We start from the raw sequence: 23517 nt of genomic DNA on the forward strand, positions 1-23517 counted from the left end.
TTCCATTGATGATTGAAAAAAACGATAAAAAAAAGTATTTGTGTTTGTTTTGGGGAAGGTTAAGAATGGGTTTGGAGAAGGTGTTTCTAATGGGCGCTGGCTGAAAGGCAGACGTCAGCAGGTGACACTTATAAAATCCACGATGGTTGCCAGGTAATTACCCAGGCTGTCAGTCAGCACTTTCCAATCAAAGCCTTGTTATCTATGGCTAACTGAAACAAACACTAAGGCAGGCTTTGTTTTGCCCTTGAGTAAGACACTGAAAAAGATGGTTCTCCTATAAAAAAAAAAAAAACACCACCCCATTGGTTGTCTGTGCAAGCAACAGCTACGTTTCATCATGACACTGGTCGTAGTAATTATGACGGGATCACAGGAGGAGGTGATGTGGTGTAATTACAGACCCACTACGTCAGGAGGAGGTTGCGCAGGAAGAATGGGTCGACAAAAACATTGAACTTTAAAAACGGGAGTCTGCTGTTTGTTTCTTATAACCATGGCCGTTTGACAGCAGAACTGGTTGAAAGTGTAAACAAATCCAAGTCAGATGCCTTCAATCGACTGCAGGTATATCAAAGCAATGCCACACTAGATGTTGTTTCTATTCCACACAGAAGCCACAAAAGGTTCTGACCCCAAAGAACTTCTCCTTCTGAAACTTTCAAATGGATCTTATCGTTAAATTAAACAATTAGTCGGTTGGCTCCATGGCTTGGCCGCACTTCAGTCTGTAGGTGGTCTCTGCTTATTCAGCAGGTAAAGCACAGCTTTATGGAGGGCCAAGTAACCCAATTGTCTACAAAGCCGGCGACTATTAACATTAATCTGATTAAGAGAAGGTGGAATGTCTTATAATGAACTTTGGAAATGCATGACTGAGAATGAGGAGCTATAAAAACAACACTGACAGACAAAATCATATTAACGCACAACAACCAGTCATCGTAACTAACCAGACAACAACCACTCTTTAATGTTACACAAAGTGACATTATATATAATTTATATTTAACTCTGCCTGAAAAACTGAATGGAAAAAATAGAGTCTGAAGTGTGTGAAGTAATACCGGTAGTTAATTTGCTGCATGAAGCATTATGTAAGGATTATAAAGTCCAATGATTGACACATGACACGTTTGATGTGCCCATGCAGATTAAAGTACAGTACACTTGGCTGCAGGTTGCTGCAGCCAAGTGGGTGTGACGGTGCTGCCGCCAGTCTTGATGATGTGAGGATGAGATAGCACAGATACACTCACACATATATACAGAGGCCCTGTATTTTTCACATCCATTGGCTAAATCCAATTTGTTAAGACCCTTCTACGACTCACTTACGAAGCTGCGGTCAATGGAAATCACATTTCCATGATTGGACATCCCATTATCCTGTTCGTCCAGACCCACAGCGGGGGATAAAGCAGGGCTGAGACGGATGCCCACGACAGACCGGAGCTGCGGCTCCAGCAAGTCCGTCGCCTTTCAAAGGGTAAAAGCCTGACATATTAGTCATAAGTGTTCTTTAAATTCATTATCATCTTAACACGCCAGCGGCACAAGTGTCAGGGGGAGGGGAAGCCCTCTTAAATGAGGTTAGTGGATCCATTTAAAGCTTCACAGTTGCTGTGCTGTCCGCCGTGTCACACGCAAGTCTCAAGACATGAAAAACATCCCCTCCTGTAATGAGGTTGCACAAGCCGCTTATAATGCAGCTGGGGACTTTCTGAGGTTAATCAATGAACAGATTCAGCATTATATCTGTCTATCATCTACCTGATTTCAGAATGATACAAAACAGTTTATGTTCAGACCAAGTAATCACAAAATCCATGTGATTATTATTCCTGACTGAAAATGTCAGTATTGATTGTAAAGGGAGCAAATAAAAAATAACAATCCCATTTTTTTTTATTTGTAATGCATGTTCCTAACCAAGCAGAGTGTACAGCATCAGTGAGAGACGGTGCTCCTCTGAGACCATTTGACTGATTTTAATGAGGTGACCTCGCTGTAACCCTGCATGTCTGCGTTTGCATGTGTGCCCATGTGAACATGATTAATCACTTGAATTTAAACAGGTCTTTGGTAAACGTCCGCATTTAATGGAAAAACTAACTTTTGTGTGTATACAACTCCTGCACTCTTCTCCATCCATTACTTTGGAAAATTTGAGTTGTAACAATAAGTTAACAAGCCATTTACTGATTCACACACTTACAAAACCTGTTTCATTCAAAAAACACAACAACATTTCTGAAACCGCTACATCCCCATTACAAACACTTGGTGTTTTTTATCAGGGTAAGAAAATAACCACTTCTCAAAAATAAAAGTGTCCCTACAGAGACAAACCACTACTGCTTTTCTTCCTGATCCTGACAGCAAAAATAACAAGACTATGGTGTGAAAGATGAGGATCTAGAGACTGTTTATAGATGCATGTTGGACTTTGTGTTTTTACCACTGCTGTAGGGTTTTGAGACAACACATGCTACTTATCCGTATTTATGTTGTTTTAGGGTTTTTGCGTTGCAATAATGCCACGTTAACAAACAATAAATGTTTCCTTTTAAACATTCTATGATCAAACCACTCCCTGGCGCAGCACGGGACGGGATGAAGCAGACAGCGGTGACTCAGGTGACTCAGTCTTATAATATCAAGTCAAGACAGATAGACTGAGACTTGGCAGGAGCAACAAAACGCAAACCAAGAAACCAATTAACACTTTGAAAGCTCAACAACTTCTATTAGACAACTTCCCGAAGCAAAAGCCATTTGATATTTTTGAAACACGACTCTTTGTCTGTTTGTCTAAAAATGAGCCTTTAACACCTCAAATCCTGAATCACCCGTGACGAAAATACAACACACGTCTGAGGTGCCATTATTTTTTCAAAGCTGCATCTGTCTGCTATTAGACAGGATCTGAAAAGACAGCAAACTAAACAGAGAACTTACTATTAATTATCTTTAACAAATGTGACACCTCAGGAGCTACCAAGACATTTTCTTCACATGGTGATTTCACTACACAACACGTGTATTTTCAGGCACAATAAAAAACAAAACAAAACTGGAATGACAAGAATAGACATTGGACTCAAATGTCAAACTGCATGGAAATCACAGCCATACTGTACAAGTCATATGTGCCTCACCTCTTTCTCATGATACTGTAATGCAACTCGTCCTCCTGCTTGATGTGGGCATGATCTCCACTGGCCCGCTCGCTGCCTTCACTGTCGTCACTGCTGAAGATGGAGGCCAGCTCCTTCTTGGGCACCCGGTTGGGTGGGAGGGGGATGATGCGTTTCTCTGCCAAGCGCCCGCGGTTCTGTAAACCATGTCACACAGAGAAGACGTATGTATAGACAATGAAGCACTAAACGTGAGCCTCACGTTTTGAAGTTACAACTCCTTGAGCTCTCTCTTCAAATATGCAGATGGTACAAATCAAGACTAATGCAAATGTATCTTTATCTTATTTTGCATTACTGCTAGTTTTTCTGTTCTCTTATCTTGTTATAAAAAAAAAAAAACACCTCCAGCATAGAGCAGCTAAACAGATTTGGAAAAGCTCAAATTGTGATTTGATTAAAAAGATATATATCCATGTATTGTGTCAGATGTAATACCTGAACACTACGTATTAAGTTTATGTAACCAGTTAGCTATAATTAATGGATAATGACTGAAATTGTTCCTTAAAAGGAATGATTGAATAGTTCACATAATTAGCGACAATAATGGTAAATATCTGAATAGATAATGCTTGAACTATATAACTAAATGTAATGAATATATGAAAAATGTTTTTCTTAAATCTATAGTGCAATGACCATTCGTTACATTCAAGTTTACACACTGCTGACTAAACATTTAGCCGCCAGATAATTCTTTCTGTATTTCACAGAACACTACGTTTGTAAATGTGGTTTGTGGTGGGACATTTCAGCGCTGGCCGTATGAACGCATGCAGGCCACGCTCTAAGAGCCGAGCCGAGCTGGCAACCTTTCTGTTTAGCCCTATGCTAACTTGAATAGGAATAAAGTAATTCAATCATGCGACTCATTTAGACTTTTCGAATGTAATGGATCACATTCTGATAGTGAAATGAGTAATTTCATGGGGTCATAACCCCTTTTATTTAATGAATTCACAAGCCGCAGTAGTAGTGATGGAGTAGGCTATGGCGTTGCCTCTAATGTAAGCGTGTGTCGACAGAGTTTTTGTAATCACTTCCACAGGCCAAAGGAGGAGACAAAAGTTTTGCACTGCAGGTTTAAACCAATTCAAATTAACATATTTGTAACATGATGGGTGTCAAGGAAGAGGTATTTGAGATCGTCTCATATGGCAATTGGACTACATCAGACAAACATGGTTGGAAATCACAGCATTAAAATACAGTCAAAACGTAATGTTATCTTCGTATTTCTGCAGTCGCGAAGTCACTTTAAACAACATCAAGGACAGAAGTCACATTTACTTATACTTTTCTATTCTGAAGCCAAACTGATGGAGGCGATCAGTTAGTTGCTGCATTGAGTGTTTATTTTGTTCCAAAGCTGCCAGGAGTAAGCAGAGAAAAGTAGGGATTAAGATGAGAGTGTGGCCCTAGGGGTGTCAGGAAGCGAAGCTGAGCGACCTTTATTGTGACCTGAAGAGGTCACTGCAGATTAACACGGTCCTATCACAGAGAGAAGGGGTGGAAAGAGTAGCAGAGGAATAACCAAGATGGGATGAGTGAAAAATTGAGAAAGTAAAAGCGAGTGAGTCGAGGAAGGAAACTGGAAAAGAGCAAGGGAGCGTTAGGGTGAGGAGAAATGTTAACATGGAGGAGAGGGGGAGCAGATGTGGGTTTGTACAGGGAAAGAGAAAAGGTGAGAGAAAATACAGAAATAAAGGAGAATGTGGCGAGTCAAAACATGAAGGAGAAAAGACTCCACAGCAGGAAGACTGTCCAGTGTGGGAGAGTGGACTAGGATTTGAAACTGTATTCCCTTTTTCTCTCTCGGTGTGCCTATATCTCTGCTCTTACTCCCGGACGCCTTTAAGGCCTGCGGCTATCCCTTCCACCACACGCACGCAACCCCACACTCCTCCCTATTCCCTCCTTCTCTCACTCCATCCATCCCAGGAGGTGTGGTAGCATGAGTGGCGGGCGGGGGCAGGAGGAGGGGTTTGGGGGCTCCTAGCCAAGAGGCAAACAGGTGCAGCCCCTCTGGAGTCTCTCAAATGGCAGACATTAAAAAGGGTTGGGAGGGGGGAAGAGAGAGATGAAAACATCCCCCAGGATGAGCAGGCCACGGAGTTCTGCACATTTCTCTCCCTTCTCTTTTTCTCTGTCTGGTTAGAAAAGAAGGTTTTTCCCTCCTTTCTTCTTTCCTGCTGGAGTTTTCTACAAGTTCTGCTCCAGCGTTTGAGGACAGTGGATCACTTTCTGATACTTCTACTCTTTCCACACAAGGCCTCGCAGTAGGATTTTAGCGCCGGAGCTCCAACGGGGCATTAGAGGGAGGAAACGGGAGCGAAACATCATGTCAGAACAACAGAACAACACTTCTTTTATGGACGCAACCACAGTTCCATCTGTCAGACACACACATCTGTTAAATACAAATTCTCCACCTCCGAGTCTATTCATTGCTGCCTGCACATCGTCAGAGAAAACACACATGTGCACATGCGCACTATAGCCTCATCAGCTACACATATAAACGCATGCATGCTCTCACACACACACCTGTTCATGTTCCTTAGAATTCCCCTCCAAAGCGGGGGATTTTACTTGGAGCAAGCCAGCAATATAGTGTATACAAGAATAGTTTTTCTAAGAGCCGTCGTGACTGTGGCTGTGTGTGTGTGTGTGTGTGTGTGTGTGTGTGTGTGTGTGTGCGCGCGCATGTAGACAACCACCCACACGGCCGTGACATACCCAGGCTGACAGCCCCCCCTCCCTTCCTCCCTCGCTCCCTCCCTCCTCTCTCCTCCCGGAAAGCCCCAATCCTTTCTTTAGTGGCACTGACGCAGAACTGGGGGTGAGCTCCCACTGCTTCCGGCAACACTTCCGCTGCACGGGGGAGGGCTCTCTGAAACAAAACATGAAGCAAAACACACCCCTGGCAGCCCACGTAGGAGCGCTCAAAGGAAGGGTGCCTGAGCGCTCGGGCTCGTACGTGCACGCACAAACACACACGCCTGTGAGCGGAGCTGAGGCAACCTTGCTGTGTGTGGTCAACCTCCTTTCAGCCATGGAAAAAAGTCTCTCATAAAAGTCCCACTAAAAGCACCTCTATGAATATCACCTCCCACGCTTTCTGTCTGACAGTCAGGAAGCCAAGAAATATATCTGGGCTTCACATTTACAAGAAAAAACAAAGAATATACATACAGATGCACATGCATAGGGGCAAATGACATGGTCATATCAGCATGTGATATAAATACTTCCAGTAAACACAGATACTCTCATTCATTCACACGCATATATTAACATAATACATGTTAGACATTCTTCAGATTCAATATGCACTGAGACTGACACTAGGAACTTGAACTGGAAAATCTGAATTATTCAGACTGATTACTGCAAGTTTGATACGTCTCTTTTTTTCCCCTCACTTTTTCTCCAGGACGTTGCTCTGTTTTGGGATGACGAGATTCTAGTGTCTCATTGTGAGCAAGATGACAATGGAGTTGAATTCTATGTATTTGGAAAGTGGAGCAGATTTGAAATGTGAAAATTTTGATGAAAACTGTAATTTTAGCTTTAGTAAAGATAATTTTCACTTCCAAATTTAAAGCTCTCAGAGACGTAGATGGCACTGAATAACACTTTGTGTGGTGGGCTGAGATTTACTGAAGTACTGGACACACTGTATTAATATGGGCTCAAAAAAAGTTGTGAAAAAAAAATGTAATAAATTGCATGAGTAAAGGGTACGAAATGGTCTTTTAAGAGCCAAAAATTACAGATTCTTGTTTAAAAGTGTAATATGACTGATTTTTTTGTTTTAACATGTTCAAAATGTAACACAAATGATTAACATAATTTGATATAGTGTAATGTCAAAGACGTCAATGCACAGAAGTCTACTGAAGTTCACATGTTAACCAGTTAGCCCGAGACTGTCCCATCTTGTAATACCAACTCACTCCTTCACAGGCAACAGTGAGTCACTGCAGCATTGTTTGTCCTCAGTCCAACATGAAGGAAGAAGCAGTTACTTTAACCTCTTGCTATATAATGAGTTGAAGCTGTTAAGTTGGCTGTTTGTTGATAAGTGGTTCAAACCAGTTGAACAAGGAGCTCGTCATCCAGCTGTCTACCAACTGAGGCGATTTTTTTTTTAAATTTTTTTTGTCGCAGACATCCAGGCAGAAAGATCTTATTAGCACAATTCAAAATAGATCGTTGTTCAAGCTAATGACTACACAAACCGTACCAAAAGAAACCTTCTAAATGCAGTCGATGTATGGTTTTGCTGTGGCTGCTTTCTTTCTGCTTTGGTCTTGCTAAGAACAGAGATAAGACACCTATAATGTAAATGATATGCTTGACTAATAGGTGTGGGTCAAAAAGGTCTAACTTTAAAATGAAGTTATAAAAAAAAAAAATAAATAAATAAAATAAAATAAAATTACTCACGAACAGCGATAGAAAATACGACAATTTTACATAACTGCTGACGGACTGACAGCTGACCGGAGAATATGGTGACTTGCTTATCGCCTCTTCAATAACAAAGTGGTAATATAAGATGGTACTTCATTTTTACATATTGCCCCATTTAAAAAAAATAACCTTGTTTTGCTTATGTTTGCAGCCATATATGCTCCGGTAACTCATGGGGGTGGTGTTCTGAATTCATGAATTCAAAGCCGTGGCAGGGTTTAAAAGCAACAAAATGCCACTGCAGTGAAAAACAATAGAGGCAAATATCACAGTAAACATTAGCCAGGAAAGATGTCTAAATTCAAGCAGAAATTATAAGGCAATCTACTGTTATCTCTCTACATTAATTTTAGACTTTCAAATGAGCTCTCGGTGGAAACGACGACTAATAAGCGTATGTGTGTGGTTTTTTTTTTTTTTTTTTCTTTCTCCTTGCGTTATTTCCTGAAAGGTGCAGTGCCCTGCCGCTGGCTCCAACCAGCATTAGCAAGCACACACCCACACACAGGCACTGAAACAAACACACACACACACACACACACACACACACACACACACACACACACACACACACACACACACACACACACACACACACACACAGCAGTAGCCGCCCGTGACATTCCTGCAGCTGCGGCGCTCTCTCTCCCTCGCACGCGCCCCCCCAGCGATCTCCCTGGGGGACGAATGCCTAATGAGTCACGCGCCTGTCTGCCGTTACCTCGCAGCGTGTGTGTGTGTGTGTGTGTGTGTGTGTGTGTGTGTGTGTGTGTGTGTGTGTGTGTGTGTGTGTGTGTGTGTGTGTGTGTGTGTGGAGGCGGGATGGCGGGCCGACTTGGCGCGAGCACAAGGAGAAGGGGGGAGGGGGGATGAGGAGACGACAGAGAAGGAGAGAGGAAAAAAAAAAAAGAGCGTGAGGAGGGTGGGAGAGGGAGGTGAAGCGGTCATTACCGCCCCAACGTAAGAGCTCTGAAAGAAGGCCAAAACAAACATTTGGTCTGCTGTTGTGTATATATGAGCCTGAAATCGCAAATTACAAATACTGACTGTTTAGTCTCACCTTCTTATCTCTGACTCAAATGCAGAGAGACGCCCTGACATTTTCACAGGTGAATCTATGAAAAGGTGATCAGCTACAAATTTGTCAGCTCTGGTCAAAGTGAGATCGCCCAGTATAGAAACATGACCAGTGTAACCCGAGTATTGTGAACGATCAGATCGGGGTAATGGTTTGTAAAGTGTTTACATGGTTCACTATAATCGGACGTAACCAATAACCCAGTGATAAAATATACATGATTTGTCAGATAGTCAGGTAAATATATAAATAATACATAACAGAGACCATGAATTGAGCACAATAATATAAGCTCTATTACCTCTAGAATTATTAGTGACGTGATAACTGGTAAAAAAAAAAAAAAAAAAAAAAAAAAAAAAATTCTGGTGTTTTCTTTTCTTTACCACAATCACGACGCAATTTGTTTATAGAAACACCCATTTGCTTCCAGTGTACTCCGTGACCTTTGTAGAGCATGTTCAGAAACAAAAGTATGAGGGGACTCAGACAAAGGCCCACGAAACTGAACAGGACAGACAAGCCTAATGATCGCCTGATCTGGTTATAATCTGTTATAATCAACACACACACTTGCAAAATCTAGGCAATCATCAAAAATCCAAACATGACATTATTAAACTGAATATATATAATTAGGAGCATGCTGATGCTTCTGGCATCAGAATATAATGCTCATACAGACACGTATTTACAAAAGTAGAGGAATAAACACGCTAAAAGCACTAGTCCCACTACACTGTATGGTCCTTTATAGTACAGTGATCTTAACACATGTATTTGTATTCATTGTCCAGTCCAGATAATATATATTTTGTTAGTTTGGTAACACAATTACTCTACCTCGCTCCCCTGTAAACAACCCACCAATACCTCACTATTGTTTCCTTTTATCCAGACATTTCAAAGTGATGGAGTTGCTGCGTATTTGTCTTTCTGTCAGCCTGTCGACATGTTCCCAGGATGTAACGGGCAAAACATGTACTTTTACAGCCTTTCCTATCGATATCAAAACTGCAACACTTTCTGTGACACTCAGTTCATTTGGAGCTGCAATGTGTCCGGCTGAAGTTAAGCGATAATGACGAGTGCTGCTTTAACATTTCTAGAGGGCTTTTGTCTTATTGTTTTTGTGTTGAAGCCAAAAATATTTTAACCAGACAAATGATTTGACAAGACAAGATATTGAAATACATATATTCTTAGTAAAACGGTGTAAATCACAGCATCCTCAGCCTCGTCAACGGGAGCTGCATGACAAGTCTGATTTAAAATTTCTGAAAAAATGAATACGGAGAGTTTCATTTTAAGTGTTTCCACACCGTCTCACATCCAGAGTGATATTTCAAAGACGTATCAGTAGAAACACTACAGACCTTGGCTTTACATTTACAATGGGTTCGAAGTTCTGAATAATTTTTTTCAGAGGAAGTAAATGTCGACAAAGATGATGGTATCTTGTGACTTTTAAGGTTAAGATTCGGGTTGGGTGTTAAAATATTGCCTCCACCTGGTGTGCATAGTTTCGCACATTGTACGAAGAGAATGCGTTACTTCAGAAACGCAGCTATAAATCTGCCATGAGATGGACCAATGCACCAGCGTTATCAAGTAAAAGTCCATACATGTGAAAATGCACTTGGTAAAATAAACCTGATTCTAGATAACTGTGTGTGTTTGTGTGTGTGTGTGTGTGTGTGTGTGTGTGTGTGTGTGTGTGTGTGTGTGTGTGTGTGTGCAGATTTTAGGCAACACTTGGTTGTTGAAGGCCATGTGAGAGAAAGAGAAAAAAGTGAAAAAGCACTGTAGGTCAGACAGGCATGCCACCAAGATCCACGCCTCCCCAACACACACACACACACACACATGCAGGCACGCAGGCACGCACGCGCACACACACACACACACACACACACACACACACACACACACACACACACACGCGCACACACACACGCGCGCATGCTTTCCTGCACACTCGGCCCCCACGCGCTGAGCCGAGCGAGCAGTTGCAGCCCAGTGGAGCGGCACAAGGCAAAGGGGGGCGGGATGGGGGTGGGGGGGGTGAGGGGGAGGGAGTGAGGTGCACTGAGGGCGAGAGGCGGCGAGGTGGAGGGGAGGCTGCTGGCTCGGCGCTGGGAGGTCAGTGCCGGTGCAGTCAGGCGTGCAAGCGCGCCTCTCGCCCTCCCATTTCCCTCTTGTTTCTCTCCTCCTCCTCCCTCCGTCTCTCTCTCACTCTCTCTCTCTCCCTCTCCCTCTCCCTCTCCCTCTCCCTCTCTCTCTCTCTCTCTCTCTGTTTGTATAGGCCCACTGAGGTCGCCACAGGGGAGCTTTACAGACAGGTAACGACTGGGCCTTTCTTTCCCCTGACAAACACAGGGGAAGTGGAGGGGAGGATGAAGTTGTGGCCGGTACATTCAACTGATATTTTCTATTGTTTCGGTCCTCGCATAGATTAATTTGATCCCGACAATTACTAGAATGTCATTTAAAGTTCAGCAGATTTGAAGTAGGTCCATTAAATGCACGAGGACAATGAACTAAATATGCTGCCTGGTGAGGTTTGGAGAAGTCACGCACGTCTATACGCATCAGTTCCGTTGTGAAAGGGAAAACTTATATAAAATCAGATGACCCTCAGTTATGCCAGCAAAACAAAATTTTGCCAAACGTTAACGGGGTTTATTTCTTTCAAACTTTCTCATAGTGACTTTTTAGTACATCCTTAGTATCGGACATTATGTGTCACGATGATAAACAAAACGCTAATATTCTATATGTTTAGCTTGGTTTTCATTTTCATCTGAAACTGTGTGGATTATGATGATCACCAAACAGAATAATCAATTTAGTAATAATCCAAAATGTAATATGACTATACAATACTGTTGGATTTGAACCAATCCTATGCTTACATACACATATGTGTTTTGAGTTTATAGATGGATGTATGAAAACTAAAACGGTACACGACAGTACTGTCTGCAAAAGTCTGATGTAGCAGAGCGAGCCTGCAATTATCAGAGGAAATCACATGGCGAAAAACAAACACAGTTTTCTGCGCGCTCGCACACACACACACACACACACACACACACACACATTCACACAGATGTTGGGGAGAGGGGGTTTTCAAGAAGTATCGCCGTTGGCTTCATCATGATAAACCACATTTGGCTGATAGACAGATGCTCCAACTTAGTTTAGCTGCATCTTAACAGGGTCCGCACCCAAACACACTCACTGTCAACACAGAGCGTGAACATGCATACAAGCAAACGCATTCAGCTCTCAATCTGTGACGTCTTGCAGAAATGGACACTGGCTGAGGCTAATGGCTAATTTGTTGTATTAAACAGCTTAACTAAATTATTCAGATAGAAATACAGCAAGAAGAACAAGAGTGTTTTTACATGTGTGTATGTGACTGTTACTGTATTTCTGTATGTCCAACACACATTTTAATTCATATTGATCGATATCTGTGAGATGGCGTACGAACATTTCACTAGAGGCTCACTTAGTGTCTAATTTGTCCGATATACAGAAAGACACACACACAAAACGGCACAAATACACTCGGCACGACCACAGTTCTGCACACTTCTGGGCCAGTGACCAATTCCAGTGTTACTATGGCAACGTAGCATCAGCAACATGTACGCAAGCATGTGCACAAACCACAAACACACAACACACAATAGAAGCCCCGTACAGTAGTTAGTTAATCTACGATGCCTCTTCCATCACATAACTGATTAACTTCTCTTATTTCACTCAATGATGCATTTTAATTGTAATTATCTTTTGCTTATGAGAAGTGGTATTGTGAAAATGGAATAACATAGACCATGGGCAAAAAAACTGTGTGTGTGTGTGTGTGTGTGTGTGTGTGTGTGTGTGTGTGTGTGTGTGTGTGTTCGTGGATATGTGCATGTATGTGTGATGTGTGTGTTTAATTCCACTTTGCAAGAGGAGCCCTTGATTGGAGGAGGTCTTTACGAGCCGGAGGAGGGGAGTGTAATTTCCTCCCGGCCTCCGCCAGTTCCGCTGAAATAACAGAGCAGAGGAAGCCCAGCTCTCCCGGGAGGAGACGGACACACACACACACACACACACACACACACACACACACACACGTGCATGAACGTACAAATGCGCACACACAGCAAACTGGTAAGGCAGCAAACATTGGGCGTGCAAACAACCACAGATTCGCACGCACAAAGACAAAAATACAAACTAACCCAAACACACAGAACGTACAGACAAAAACACAACAGAGCTAAAAAATAAACTTCAATAAGCACACACGATCAGGAGATTGATTGATTATATGCAAAATATAAGGTAAATACAGTCCGACACAAAAAAAAAAAGAACGACTAACAACTTTGAGGCAGCTGTAATCACCTACTAGAAATCGATTAGGAACCTGATTATCACAGGCTTAACATATGTAACACACCTTAACAGCAAGTTAGCAACAGCATGTCAATCATAAACTCATTTAAATCCAAAGCATGGATAAACAACATAATGAACATATATAAACTCTAAACTGTTGAGTGTTGCAACAGTTCAGTTTGTGGTTGAGACCTTTGCTTTGACCCTTGCTGCATGTCTTTCCCGTGCTCTCTTCCCCCGAATTTCCTGTCTATCTCCACTGTGGCTATCAAATAAAGGCATAAAATGCGCCCCAAAAAAAAAAAAAAAAAAAAATCATCTTTGGCAGTTTACTTTGTGTCGTGTCGTAATAAACAGCTTGTAACCAGGCAGACGCAGCAAATTAATTTCCATGATTTCTGTGCAGGCAGGTGCAACGTCTTCCCACCAGCTGTTGTACTTTTTATGACCGCTTGCTTCATGCCTATAGCGAAACAAGATCACTCAAAGTTCAGCCGTCAAACTTTCAAATTAATGTAGGCATGAGGTAATTTGTGTCACTAGGCAGGCATATAGTGTGTGTGTGTGTGTGTGTGTGTGTGTGTGTGTGTGTGTGTGTGTGTGTGTGTGTGTGTGTGTGTGTGTGTGTTGTGTGTAGGAGTGAGGGGGAGAGAGCGAGCGCATCAGCGAGGGAGTGCTGGCTGCCATGCCCTGAGGGAGTCAGTGGGGAGAAAGGGAGACGCCAGTACAGACCATACAAGTCCCGCTGCCTTTCCCTCCTCTGCCTAACCCTCACTGCCTCGCATGGAACTGCCAACATACTCAGCCTGCGTGTGCTGATGTGTGTGTATGTGTGTCACGATTCACTCGGTGGGTTAGACTTTAGGCTGCACCACCAGACAAGGAAGGCGAGAGAGGGAGAAAAAAAAGGCTGCAACAACAACCTTAAGGCTCTCATATCTCTGCTTACGTCAATAACAAAGTTTTCTCCGTCACAGCTGTAATTCAAGTGGAACTGAACAAGCTACGGCAAGCCAAAAGCCAATCACTTTGATATCTGTAATGAGCCTAAACATAAGCAAACATGCTCGGATTCTCAAATCCATCTGTAAAAAACAAGACGTGAGCATTTCTACTGTCTGTTTTTCTCTGCCCTCGACCTCCCTCAGGTAATTTGTTTTGGCTGAACCCAGTGTATTAGGGTGCAGGTCTTCATTCTTGGCTGTAAAATATGTCACCAGTTTACCTGTATCACTCAAACACCTCCGGCTTATCAAAACCGCCTTTACCTTGCGTGCCTCGCACACAATAATCAGCAGTAGCCACGCTCAGTAGCTCGCTAAGCCTCTTACACCCTTCCCTCAAGATTAGTGCTTGGGAGCGACGACAGATGCGCTCCGTGGTGATAAAAACACACACACACACTCACAACCCGCTGCACCTGTGTGAACAGATTTGGCGGCAGTGAGGCGGCAGCGTGCGCGCTTAAAGCTGACACATACACACACACACACACAGGCACAAAAACACACGCGGAGTGGTGATGCCATAATCGTGACACACCTGCAAGGCCTCAAGGTTTGGCATTGTGCCCCTGGTTGATCCCCTGAGGGAAGCACTAGGCAAACAAAAGTTCAACAGCCAGGTGAGGAGGCTGATTCAGTGAGACAGAAGAGCCTGACCAACGATACCCGACGTCGAGCAGCCATACTGGGCAGCTCAATGCCTTTGTATAAAAGGCTGTCTGATACGCCGCATCTGTGAAATGATGAAACTGGATTTGATATTTGTGCTGTGAAAAATTACTATAAAGCTGACGTGTGCCTGCGGGGGGGGTCCTCACCATCAAGGTTACAAAGACAGTGCTTCAATAAAGTATGGCAGAGCTGGGTGACACAACAAAAATATCACAGTAAAATAGCCGTATGCAGCTTTTACACATAAACTAAATCTCAACTTTGGGCTGTGAGTAAAAATATGATAAACAAAAACATTAGTAAGAAGGGTACAGACTGCAACGCCACAAGAGGGAAATTTGTGATTTGTTATTTTAAGGTTATAAATAAAACTGAAGTGACTTGATGTCAAAGTCAAGGAAGGACAAGCATTCCTCTTTAATTTAACTGGAGAAAAAAACAACAACCAAACAAACATCTGTATTGTTTAACTAGAAAATAAAATAACTATTGACACATATTTTTGTATTATGTCCACTTGTCTTCCAGCTCTGTCTGGATACAGTGTGCTCTGACATGTTCTATTCCTCACCATCAATCAGATCATTCTTGACCACCACACTTAACAACAATCTTTTAACCCTACATATCCGCTGCAGAGAAGTTATCTTCAAGTCAAATGAAAACTAAAGTTAATAAGTTGCTTCCGCCTGTCAACATAAGACACAAAAAGTACAGAAAGGTGTTGCAGCAGCAACAGCAGAATGACAGAAAATGAAATATTCTTACCACTGGAGATGAAATTCGACAACCAGGACAATCACAGATTGGAGGGTGCACCTGTAAGATTCCTTTGGACATAAGAGTCTTGAGACTTTTCCCTGGAAATAAACAAGAAACACAATTTGAGTGAATACTACCAACCGTATTCTCCAGCCAGTAAACTCATCTCCTCCATGACACAGCATGTGATAAGGCATTAGCATTATCATCGTCTTAGGACTCCATTTTCTAGATAAATCTTGTTTGAAAAAACAAATCCTCTAATAAGCACAATATGTATCTGAAGGAATCAGTACCTCCAAACAAACTTGACTTATCTTTCTATAATATTTGCCATTAAGTCTGATTGTAGCCACAGTCCAGTGTGGCGAGCCAGAGAGACAGAAACCTACTGTCATCTGTCTATAGGAATCGGTATATTAAACTATAAGGCTATCATTTTTGACCTGGGGGCGACACCCTCCCCCCACACATCTTTACGCGTGTCAGTTCTGCCTGAGTAACCTTGCGTGTGCGTGAGCGTGTGTGGAGAGAGCGCGCACACTATACGTAATTATTGCATTAAAATACGGTGTCAATAAAATAAAACCCGAAACAATTTTACAGCTAAGATTGTTTGCCGAAATATCTGACACATTTTCAAAATGTGTCCAGAACAGCAGCTTTACCTTTAATATTTCGCTGAAAATATGAATTGTTTGCAAAATAGTCGCATTAAACACTGACTGTGATGCTAAGTGGCCAACCATATTAATCACTTTTTAAAGTCTCTTCAAACCCAACATGCAATGCGTAAAAGTGAAAACACCCATGCACAAGTGCAGCTGCAGTCAACGGAACGATTCATCCCATAATGTTGAAAAAGAATGTGAACTGCCACACATTTAATCATCTAGGTCTAACTTTTCACCTCAGTCCAGTGCAGACAACTCCAGATGGCCCGGGTCGGTGTGTGATCGCAGCCCAAACTCTATGTCAAAGGCGCGGAGGGTATGAGGAGGATATGCGCCTTTTCTCATCTGTCTCCTTGCGCACTGACTGCTGTAACCCTTTCACTCCAAAACTCAGTACCGAACCACGAGACCCAAGTTGGTAGGCTACACACAAAAAGCGGCGTCTATAAAGCTTTTAATCCACGGTAAAAGTGTCCTTCTCTACCCGCAAACCGGGAGGAAAGTGAACGTTGCACTTACCTTTGTGTCTAATACTCCGTTTCCAATCTTTGGCAGTCTCCCGTCCACTGACAAACTGGAACTCGTTGGGGGTGAGCCACTCGCCCCTGTATTTAATTGAGGGTCCCTTACTACCTTGACACAGTTTATTGATATAAAGCAAAGCCTTGTTTTCCCCGCACTCCACCTCGATGCACGGCTCCCCGTTGTCGAAGAAGGGCTGAAAGTCTGGGATGGAGGAGAATCTCTCTAGCATTAAGTCGTCCGTGTGATGGTGGAGGTGCTGGTGATGCAGCGCCGAGTCGTGGAGCCCCAAGTAAGCGCGGTGATGGGCGAAAATATGGTCGTAGGGCGGCGGATGCGGGGTCACCACGGGTATAGCGGTGGCATTTAAAGGGGCCAGGTATTCGGACTGGTTGAACGCAGTCAATGCCATGTCGTCTCCATCCAGCCTCTCCTTTTTGATGGCAGGCATGTTAGTGGGAGCCGAGCGCCGGTAACAAGTGAAAAGCTGCTCGCCCGATCCAACTTGAGCGTCCTCTTCGTCTGTGAGTTGGGCTGACCCAGACTTGGAGACGCGCCGCTTGGTTTTACGCAGAGTCCCCGTGTCGCCGTGAGACAGCGGTCTGGTGAAGTTGCCGGATAGATTCCCATTCAGTAGTTTCCAGCTCGCAGCGGCAGCAGCGCTCTCCGCCAGCCTCACAGCTCCTACCTCCCACATTTAATCACACTCGCTCTGTTAATACCTGACATGCTGGGCAGCCCTGTGCCCCTTACATTATGTTACTGAGCCTATACGGTGATCATTACCAGTCGCTGCTACACGTCCTATCTTTTATTTATTTGCCTTTGGGGGAAATTTAAAGTAAAATATTTTTTAATATTCACAATAAAACAAAATTCTCTGATATCGTCAAAAAAACAACAACATCGATTTTGTTATGGGGAGATAGGGGAGTACATGTGGCCAATACACAATTTTAGAGTGAAGATAATAAAAAAGAAACCAATAATATTGTATTTCTCCTGTTACTTAAAACCAGCGTGGCATATGTCATTAATCAGAAACACAAGGCAAAAATACCACACTTAATCTTCCTGAGGATTTGCGCAATATTAATACAGTTTAAAGTTTGGAAAGAGTTGTTAGTTTTTAACCCCTGTGCATGTCGCTGAAGTCACGCTGAAGTTCACAGACCCAGACCAAACAAGATTTGCACTCTCCGCCGCTTCTCAACTTGGCCCATTTAAACAGCGGAGGCTAGGCGAGAGCCACGGCGAGGAGGGGGGACTGCGAGGGACGGCACTTCAGTGCGTAAAATGGAGGGACCATAATTAGTAAGCACGAGGAAGTAAACTGTGTCCACCTATTCAACTGAATCTGAAACTTATTAAAAGCTTTTTCTTCATATTTACGGCTTAAATCATATTATTTCTTCAAGAATCAGGTACAAGTTCATCCTAAGAGATGCTCGTTTACATTAATAATATATTAATAAAAGCTTTGGAATCAGACCTTCACCAGTGAACATATACAAAGAGATGCCCTGTTGGACAGACGTCATAGGCCACCAGATCTACCCATGACAGGCCACAGCCGCAGGTCCACACACTGGGTGTGTTCTGTACTCCTCCTGTGTCTAAATTCAACCACCTATTTGTTATACTCCACCTACAGTGACACCATCCTGCCCTCTCTTGCCACGCAGAGCCTCACCTGCTCCAGGGTTTTCTGGGAGCCACTGAAACTGCTTAAATAGAGCTTCCGGAGTCAAACCTGTTCTCAACATGTTTTATATCAAGTTGTACGTAAACAGCACCACATTTGAAAAAGCTGTTGGGTGTTTTAAGGGAGTTTTTATTTTCTTCAGAAGGACAACCAAGCTCTGTGAAACCAGTTAACAAAGTGCAATAGGTGTTAAACGTATCATGGGTCTACTTATCACCACAAAAACTAAAGCATAAATAGGTCTGATACTATTTTCAGATATTTGAAAACTACAGATTTTCCACTTTTAAGTGGCAAAAGGGGGAGTGGAAGACCTGTGCTTTTGTCTCTTGTGACCAGGAGTCCCAAATTAAGTCATTTTCCAAAATTCTGCTTTTGTTTGTTTTTGACTTTCGTCTTTGTTCGACAGATGTAGTAAAAATGTAGGCAGGAAATACAGGGAAAGAGACGGGAGTATGACTAGCAATGAAGGTGTGCCCTGACAGACCTTTACCAACATTGAACTTGTAGTTATACGTTATGCGCCTTACAGCCTGTGCCAGGAAGGAAAACATCCACGATAGAAGTGCCCTTGAGCAAAGCACCTAACCCCTTCCTGCTCCACCGAATGGGTTAAATGTACAAGTCAAATTTCTGTGTGCTCCTGTGTGTAAAATATTGACTATCAAAATAAGTCTTCTATAGTCCTATTCACAAGTTTGTCTTATTAAACTATGACCAACATCATGATTTTATGGTTTAACAGATAGTTTTATCCTTAATACAATCTTTAAAGACAGTTTATTTACTATACTTTAACTTTTAAACCAGCCAAAACTTAATCTTCATCAATGATGTTTGACTCATACTTGATATAATATTGGGTTAAAAAACAAATACAAAAAGGTGCAAATACAAAGAATTTCAAAAGATCTGAGCACATGTGAAGCCACTGCTGCAAACTTGTTGCTTTAACTTGAGTGAAAAGCCTGGAGCCACATTTTCTGAAATCATTCTCTCTCCACACTGTCTGCAGGGCAGGTTCCCCTGAGCTCCTGCAGCTTGCGAGCGAGACCACATCTGACCCCCATCAGTGGAGAACCACCCAGGTGGATCCACCACCGACACATGGAATAGCCATTCCAGCAGCAGAGGTGGGGTCCAAAGCGCCGTGTGTCGAGGTCTTATAAATCAAGCCAAACTGCCTCTGACACACACAGGAAGGAGGTACGCCACACCGCAGGCGGAAGTGGTGCACGGGAAGGCCAGAGTCCACAGCCTGGCCAGAGCTGGTAGAGAGCCTCCAGCCAGGAACCGGGCAGACAAACACACAGCAGACATGTGCAAAAACACATGTCAGCTACCTCACTGAAGATGATGAGGGACTGTAGATTCCTTTTGCATCTAAGAAGCCGTCATGTCTGAGGGTATGTAATGGAATGAGTCGGTTTGTGGATTAGGAAGAGACCAAAACAGATTTTACACTCACAGCTCAAGAAATAAAAGGTGACCTGACGTCACTTATCCAAAAGCTACCAAATAAAATGAAGGCAGTCTAAAAAATGAAATTGAAAGGCAAAATTTTTCAACAAAATAAAGTCCCTTCCCACGTGTTGGTGAGTGCACTGAACAGTAGCATTGACATAAATCATGAACTGCTGACATTTATGGTGAATGTTTACAGGGCCGTTTCTTGGAAGTGGAACGTTGCATTTCAGATTCGAAGCTCTCTGATATCAAACCAGCCTTCACCGCATCGAAATGTCTCGATGGAAACCTCGTGGATAAGTGCGGAGGCGCTGGAGGTTGCACCATCAGGAGAACCCTGATGAAACTAGTCATAAAGGGGACACCCATGCTGACACCCACGACCTGTCCCAGATTGTGAATCATTCTCGATGGCTCATCGCAAAGGGGTTCCCCACACTTGTGCAGTGACGACACTCAAACTCTCACATCTTTGAAAACTGATTTGGTGTTTAAATGAGTATGATTTTCCATCAGCATTTCGTGGCTCTTTCATAAAATGCTACATATGATGGGGAAACCTCGCTTACATTTCTACCTCATTTAACCTTTTGACTTTTTTGCTTCCTTCTTTAATGTGAAGACGCTTGCACCACAGAAAAACCCATGCCTGCCCTCAAACCCCATCAATTTAACAGGAAACAGGAAATCCCAACATCAATATTACAGTAAACAGTTGTTTATATTGATTTTGTGTTCTCAGTGCAAAATTAAAAACTTGTAATTCTGTGACCGTGTTAAAGATTTGTAATATTAGGAATAACCTGTTAAAGGTATAACTTTAAATTAACAAGGTTCGAATTTAGATTTCGCAGAAAAAGTGATTTATACTTGAAGAAGTGTATCTACTCTCTGAAATGATTATTATTTCATGATGCTGTGATATAATTGATAGTTATTTTTATAAATTCTTCCGTCAGTGATCCTCTCAGTTTCCCAGGATGCCTCAGATGTCAACTTTCTGCATTCAGCTATTGGTTTCAGATGACGTGTTGCAGTCAAATAACAATGAGGTGAAATGCAAAGTATTGGCAAAGATGATGGTGTCTCTTCCTCTTCTACAGTTTCTCTTTCTACTGCTGAATGGTTGTTTGAGTGTGATTTATTGGAGAGTCTACAAAAAGCTAACTATTTGATTCTCAACATCTGACACCAAATCCATCAACGTTATAAATCAAAGCACTAGCTGATTTCATGGCCTGTATATCTACAGAAAGAAAAATAATCACCACCAAGGACAAAAACAGAATTTAACATTGTCAAGTTTTAGAGTGAACTTTTTCACTTCAGGTGCAACAATACAAGTAATACTAAGATACACTATGACTTGGTCCTTTTCAATGTGTCACTGAAGCTATGCTACACTAATGTGGTGTCTACAGATAGGTGTTTTCTTTCATTTTTGCCAGTTCATGTCTCCATGACTTTTATTTGGTGACTTTCATATTCATATTGCTGTAAGCATATGGGGAGGATCCTGAAATTATTTTTTTGCACTTTTTCAACTGTCTGTTGATACTACATACACACGCAGGGTTACTGTTTACAGCTGTCTATATAAGTCAGTAAAAATGATTGAAAATACTATGGATATAAATTGATTCTTCGAGTTGATTCTTTCTTCTTCAAATATTTTCAAAGTTATAATTACATTTACCATGTCAGACATACTGTATTTAAATGTAGCTAAAAGTGGACTATTATAGACTGAGCAATATGGACGACTACTAATATGGAGGTTTTATCATGCTTGGTATTATTATAGAGAAACTGGTGTTTAACTACAGTAATTGAAGGTTATGACTATTTCTAATAATCACGTGGTATAATATGTCTGTAAAAAGTCAAAAATTCTCAATTACTCCAAGATTTACATTTAAAAAGCTAACACCTGCAGATGTTTGGCATTATTACCAATACAGTATTTAAAGGATTCATCGAGTATTACAACTGTTGGTAAATTATCTTATGTTGAATTAACTGGCAAATAATTGTATGAGATGAGTGTGTTACTCTGAATTCCAGCTCCACGATGTTTCACCAAAAATATAAAAACATCTACAATATACAGAGAAAATATATATACAGAAGACAACTTAATGATAAACCAATAAATCCCACCAGTTCACTGACTTCAGCCCTCATCCTACCAACGATAGAGGGTATTTACAGAAAACGTCGTGGACGGTTTTGTTTAGCCATGTAATGAAGCACAACTTTTGTCCATCCTTTCCTTCCCCTTATCGGCCGACGGGAACCCCCCTGACACGGCCCCCGCCTCTGCGCCGTTGTTGGCAGCGGCCCCGGAGCCGCAGCGCTGCCGGCGGGGGAGAGAGGTAATAAATAACCCGGGGAGAGGAGCGGAGACCGCCGGGCGGTGCACAGTCTGACCTGACAAATACTCACTGGAAAACCATCAGAGAGCGAGAGCCCACCCCTAGCGCTTGGAGCCAGCCTTTCAGACATGAGCTGCAAAATATATAGGCCTGCCCCTACTGGAAAAAAGGAAAGGAAGACAGACAGAAGCGTCTCCGTCTCTCCCCCCGTCCACGTCCAGACACCACCGCCGGAGACACGGCGAGAGTAATTAACTATTTAAAGCAGAGTATGAATTTCTTTTGAAAGCCGAGAACGCCTTGTCCAATTTCACCATGGAAATAGCCATAAGAGATGATAAACACGCTAGGGGAAGTTTAAGAAAAAGAAAACAACTTTAGTTTTGCTTGAGATGTGAAGCCAAAGACCGGAATTTATACACACATATCACACAGGACAACTTCTGGGTTGTCTAAAATATAATATATATTTAGCTTAAGAAACACCCAAATATATTATCTGTAGTTTGTCACACTATTATGATTCTCAATTTAAAATTAGTCCTTAAAGGGCCAGTTCAAGCAAATTAGAGTATGTTCTTACCTATTTGTCATCAGTTTTGTTTTTTTGTTTTTTAACAGCTTTCAAGATCGCACCTAGGTACATTAAAGCATTTCAAATCTGAAACTGCGTTCTTGTGTCAATACTTTACTGTTTTAAGTTGTTTCTGTAGAGACCTTTGTCCATACTGAAACATCTAAAACTGCATCTTCGGCCATTTTTCAGCTGTCAAACAACAAAACTGTGAAATCCATGTATATACCTACCCGCTCTGATTGAGTGTTGGACTCTGAGCACTTCCAAAACACGGATGACCTACAGCTTAACACTGTGCCTGGACGCCTCCCGTATGGACACAAACGCTGCACCTGAGCCGCTGCTGCTCTGCTAACATGCTGCTCACGCTGCGTGGAGGGCTGAAATACAGAGAAAAAAAAACAAATGTAACTGGCTTAACGTGGATGTGATCAGATTGCTGCTGCCACACCAATGCAATGGAGGTGAAGGGAATTTTTGTTGTGCACACAACATTTAGAAATACAATTTTACCAATTTTCACCAAAGCCATGGTCTTCCTGTTATTCAGACAGACAATACACTGTCCACAGGTTTCAGACTAAAGGGACAC

The 23517-nt window shown here is 42.4% G+C and overlaps 1 protein-coding gene across 2 annotated transcripts in view; it reads right to left on the reverse strand.

Moving 5' to 3' along the window:
• The window catches only part of samd11 (sterile alpha motif domain containing 11), a 52320-nt gene extending 34654 nt beyond the window's left edge, over positions 1-17666 (reverse strand). Inside the window, exons 1-3 of one of the 2 annotated variants that reach the window (XM_069140814.1) lie at positions 16799-17666; positions 15612-15703; positions 3162-3337 (exon numbers count right to left, since the gene is read on the reverse strand). In XM_069140814.1, the coding sequence (XP_068996915.1) occupies positions 3162-3337; positions 15612-15703; positions 16799-17498 (968 nt within the window). In that variant the 5' untranslated portion in view covers positions 17499-17666. The remainder of the gene's footprint in view (positions 1-3161; positions 3338-15611; positions 15704-16798) is intronic. The other variant, XM_069140815.1, reaches the window with a different exon arrangement.
• Between the last annotated feature and the right edge of the window lie 5851 nt (positions 17667-23517).

Source organism: Embiotoca jacksoni, unplaced genomic scaffold (genome assembly GCF_022577435.1).
Source record: "Embiotoca jacksoni isolate LCO1_2020_lvr unplaced genomic scaffold, fEmbJac1.0.p SCAF_9, whole genome shotgun sequence".
In the NCBI taxonomy this organism is placed as follows: domain Eukaryota; kingdom Metazoa; phylum Chordata; class Actinopteri; family Embiotocidae; genus Embiotoca; species Embiotoca jacksoni.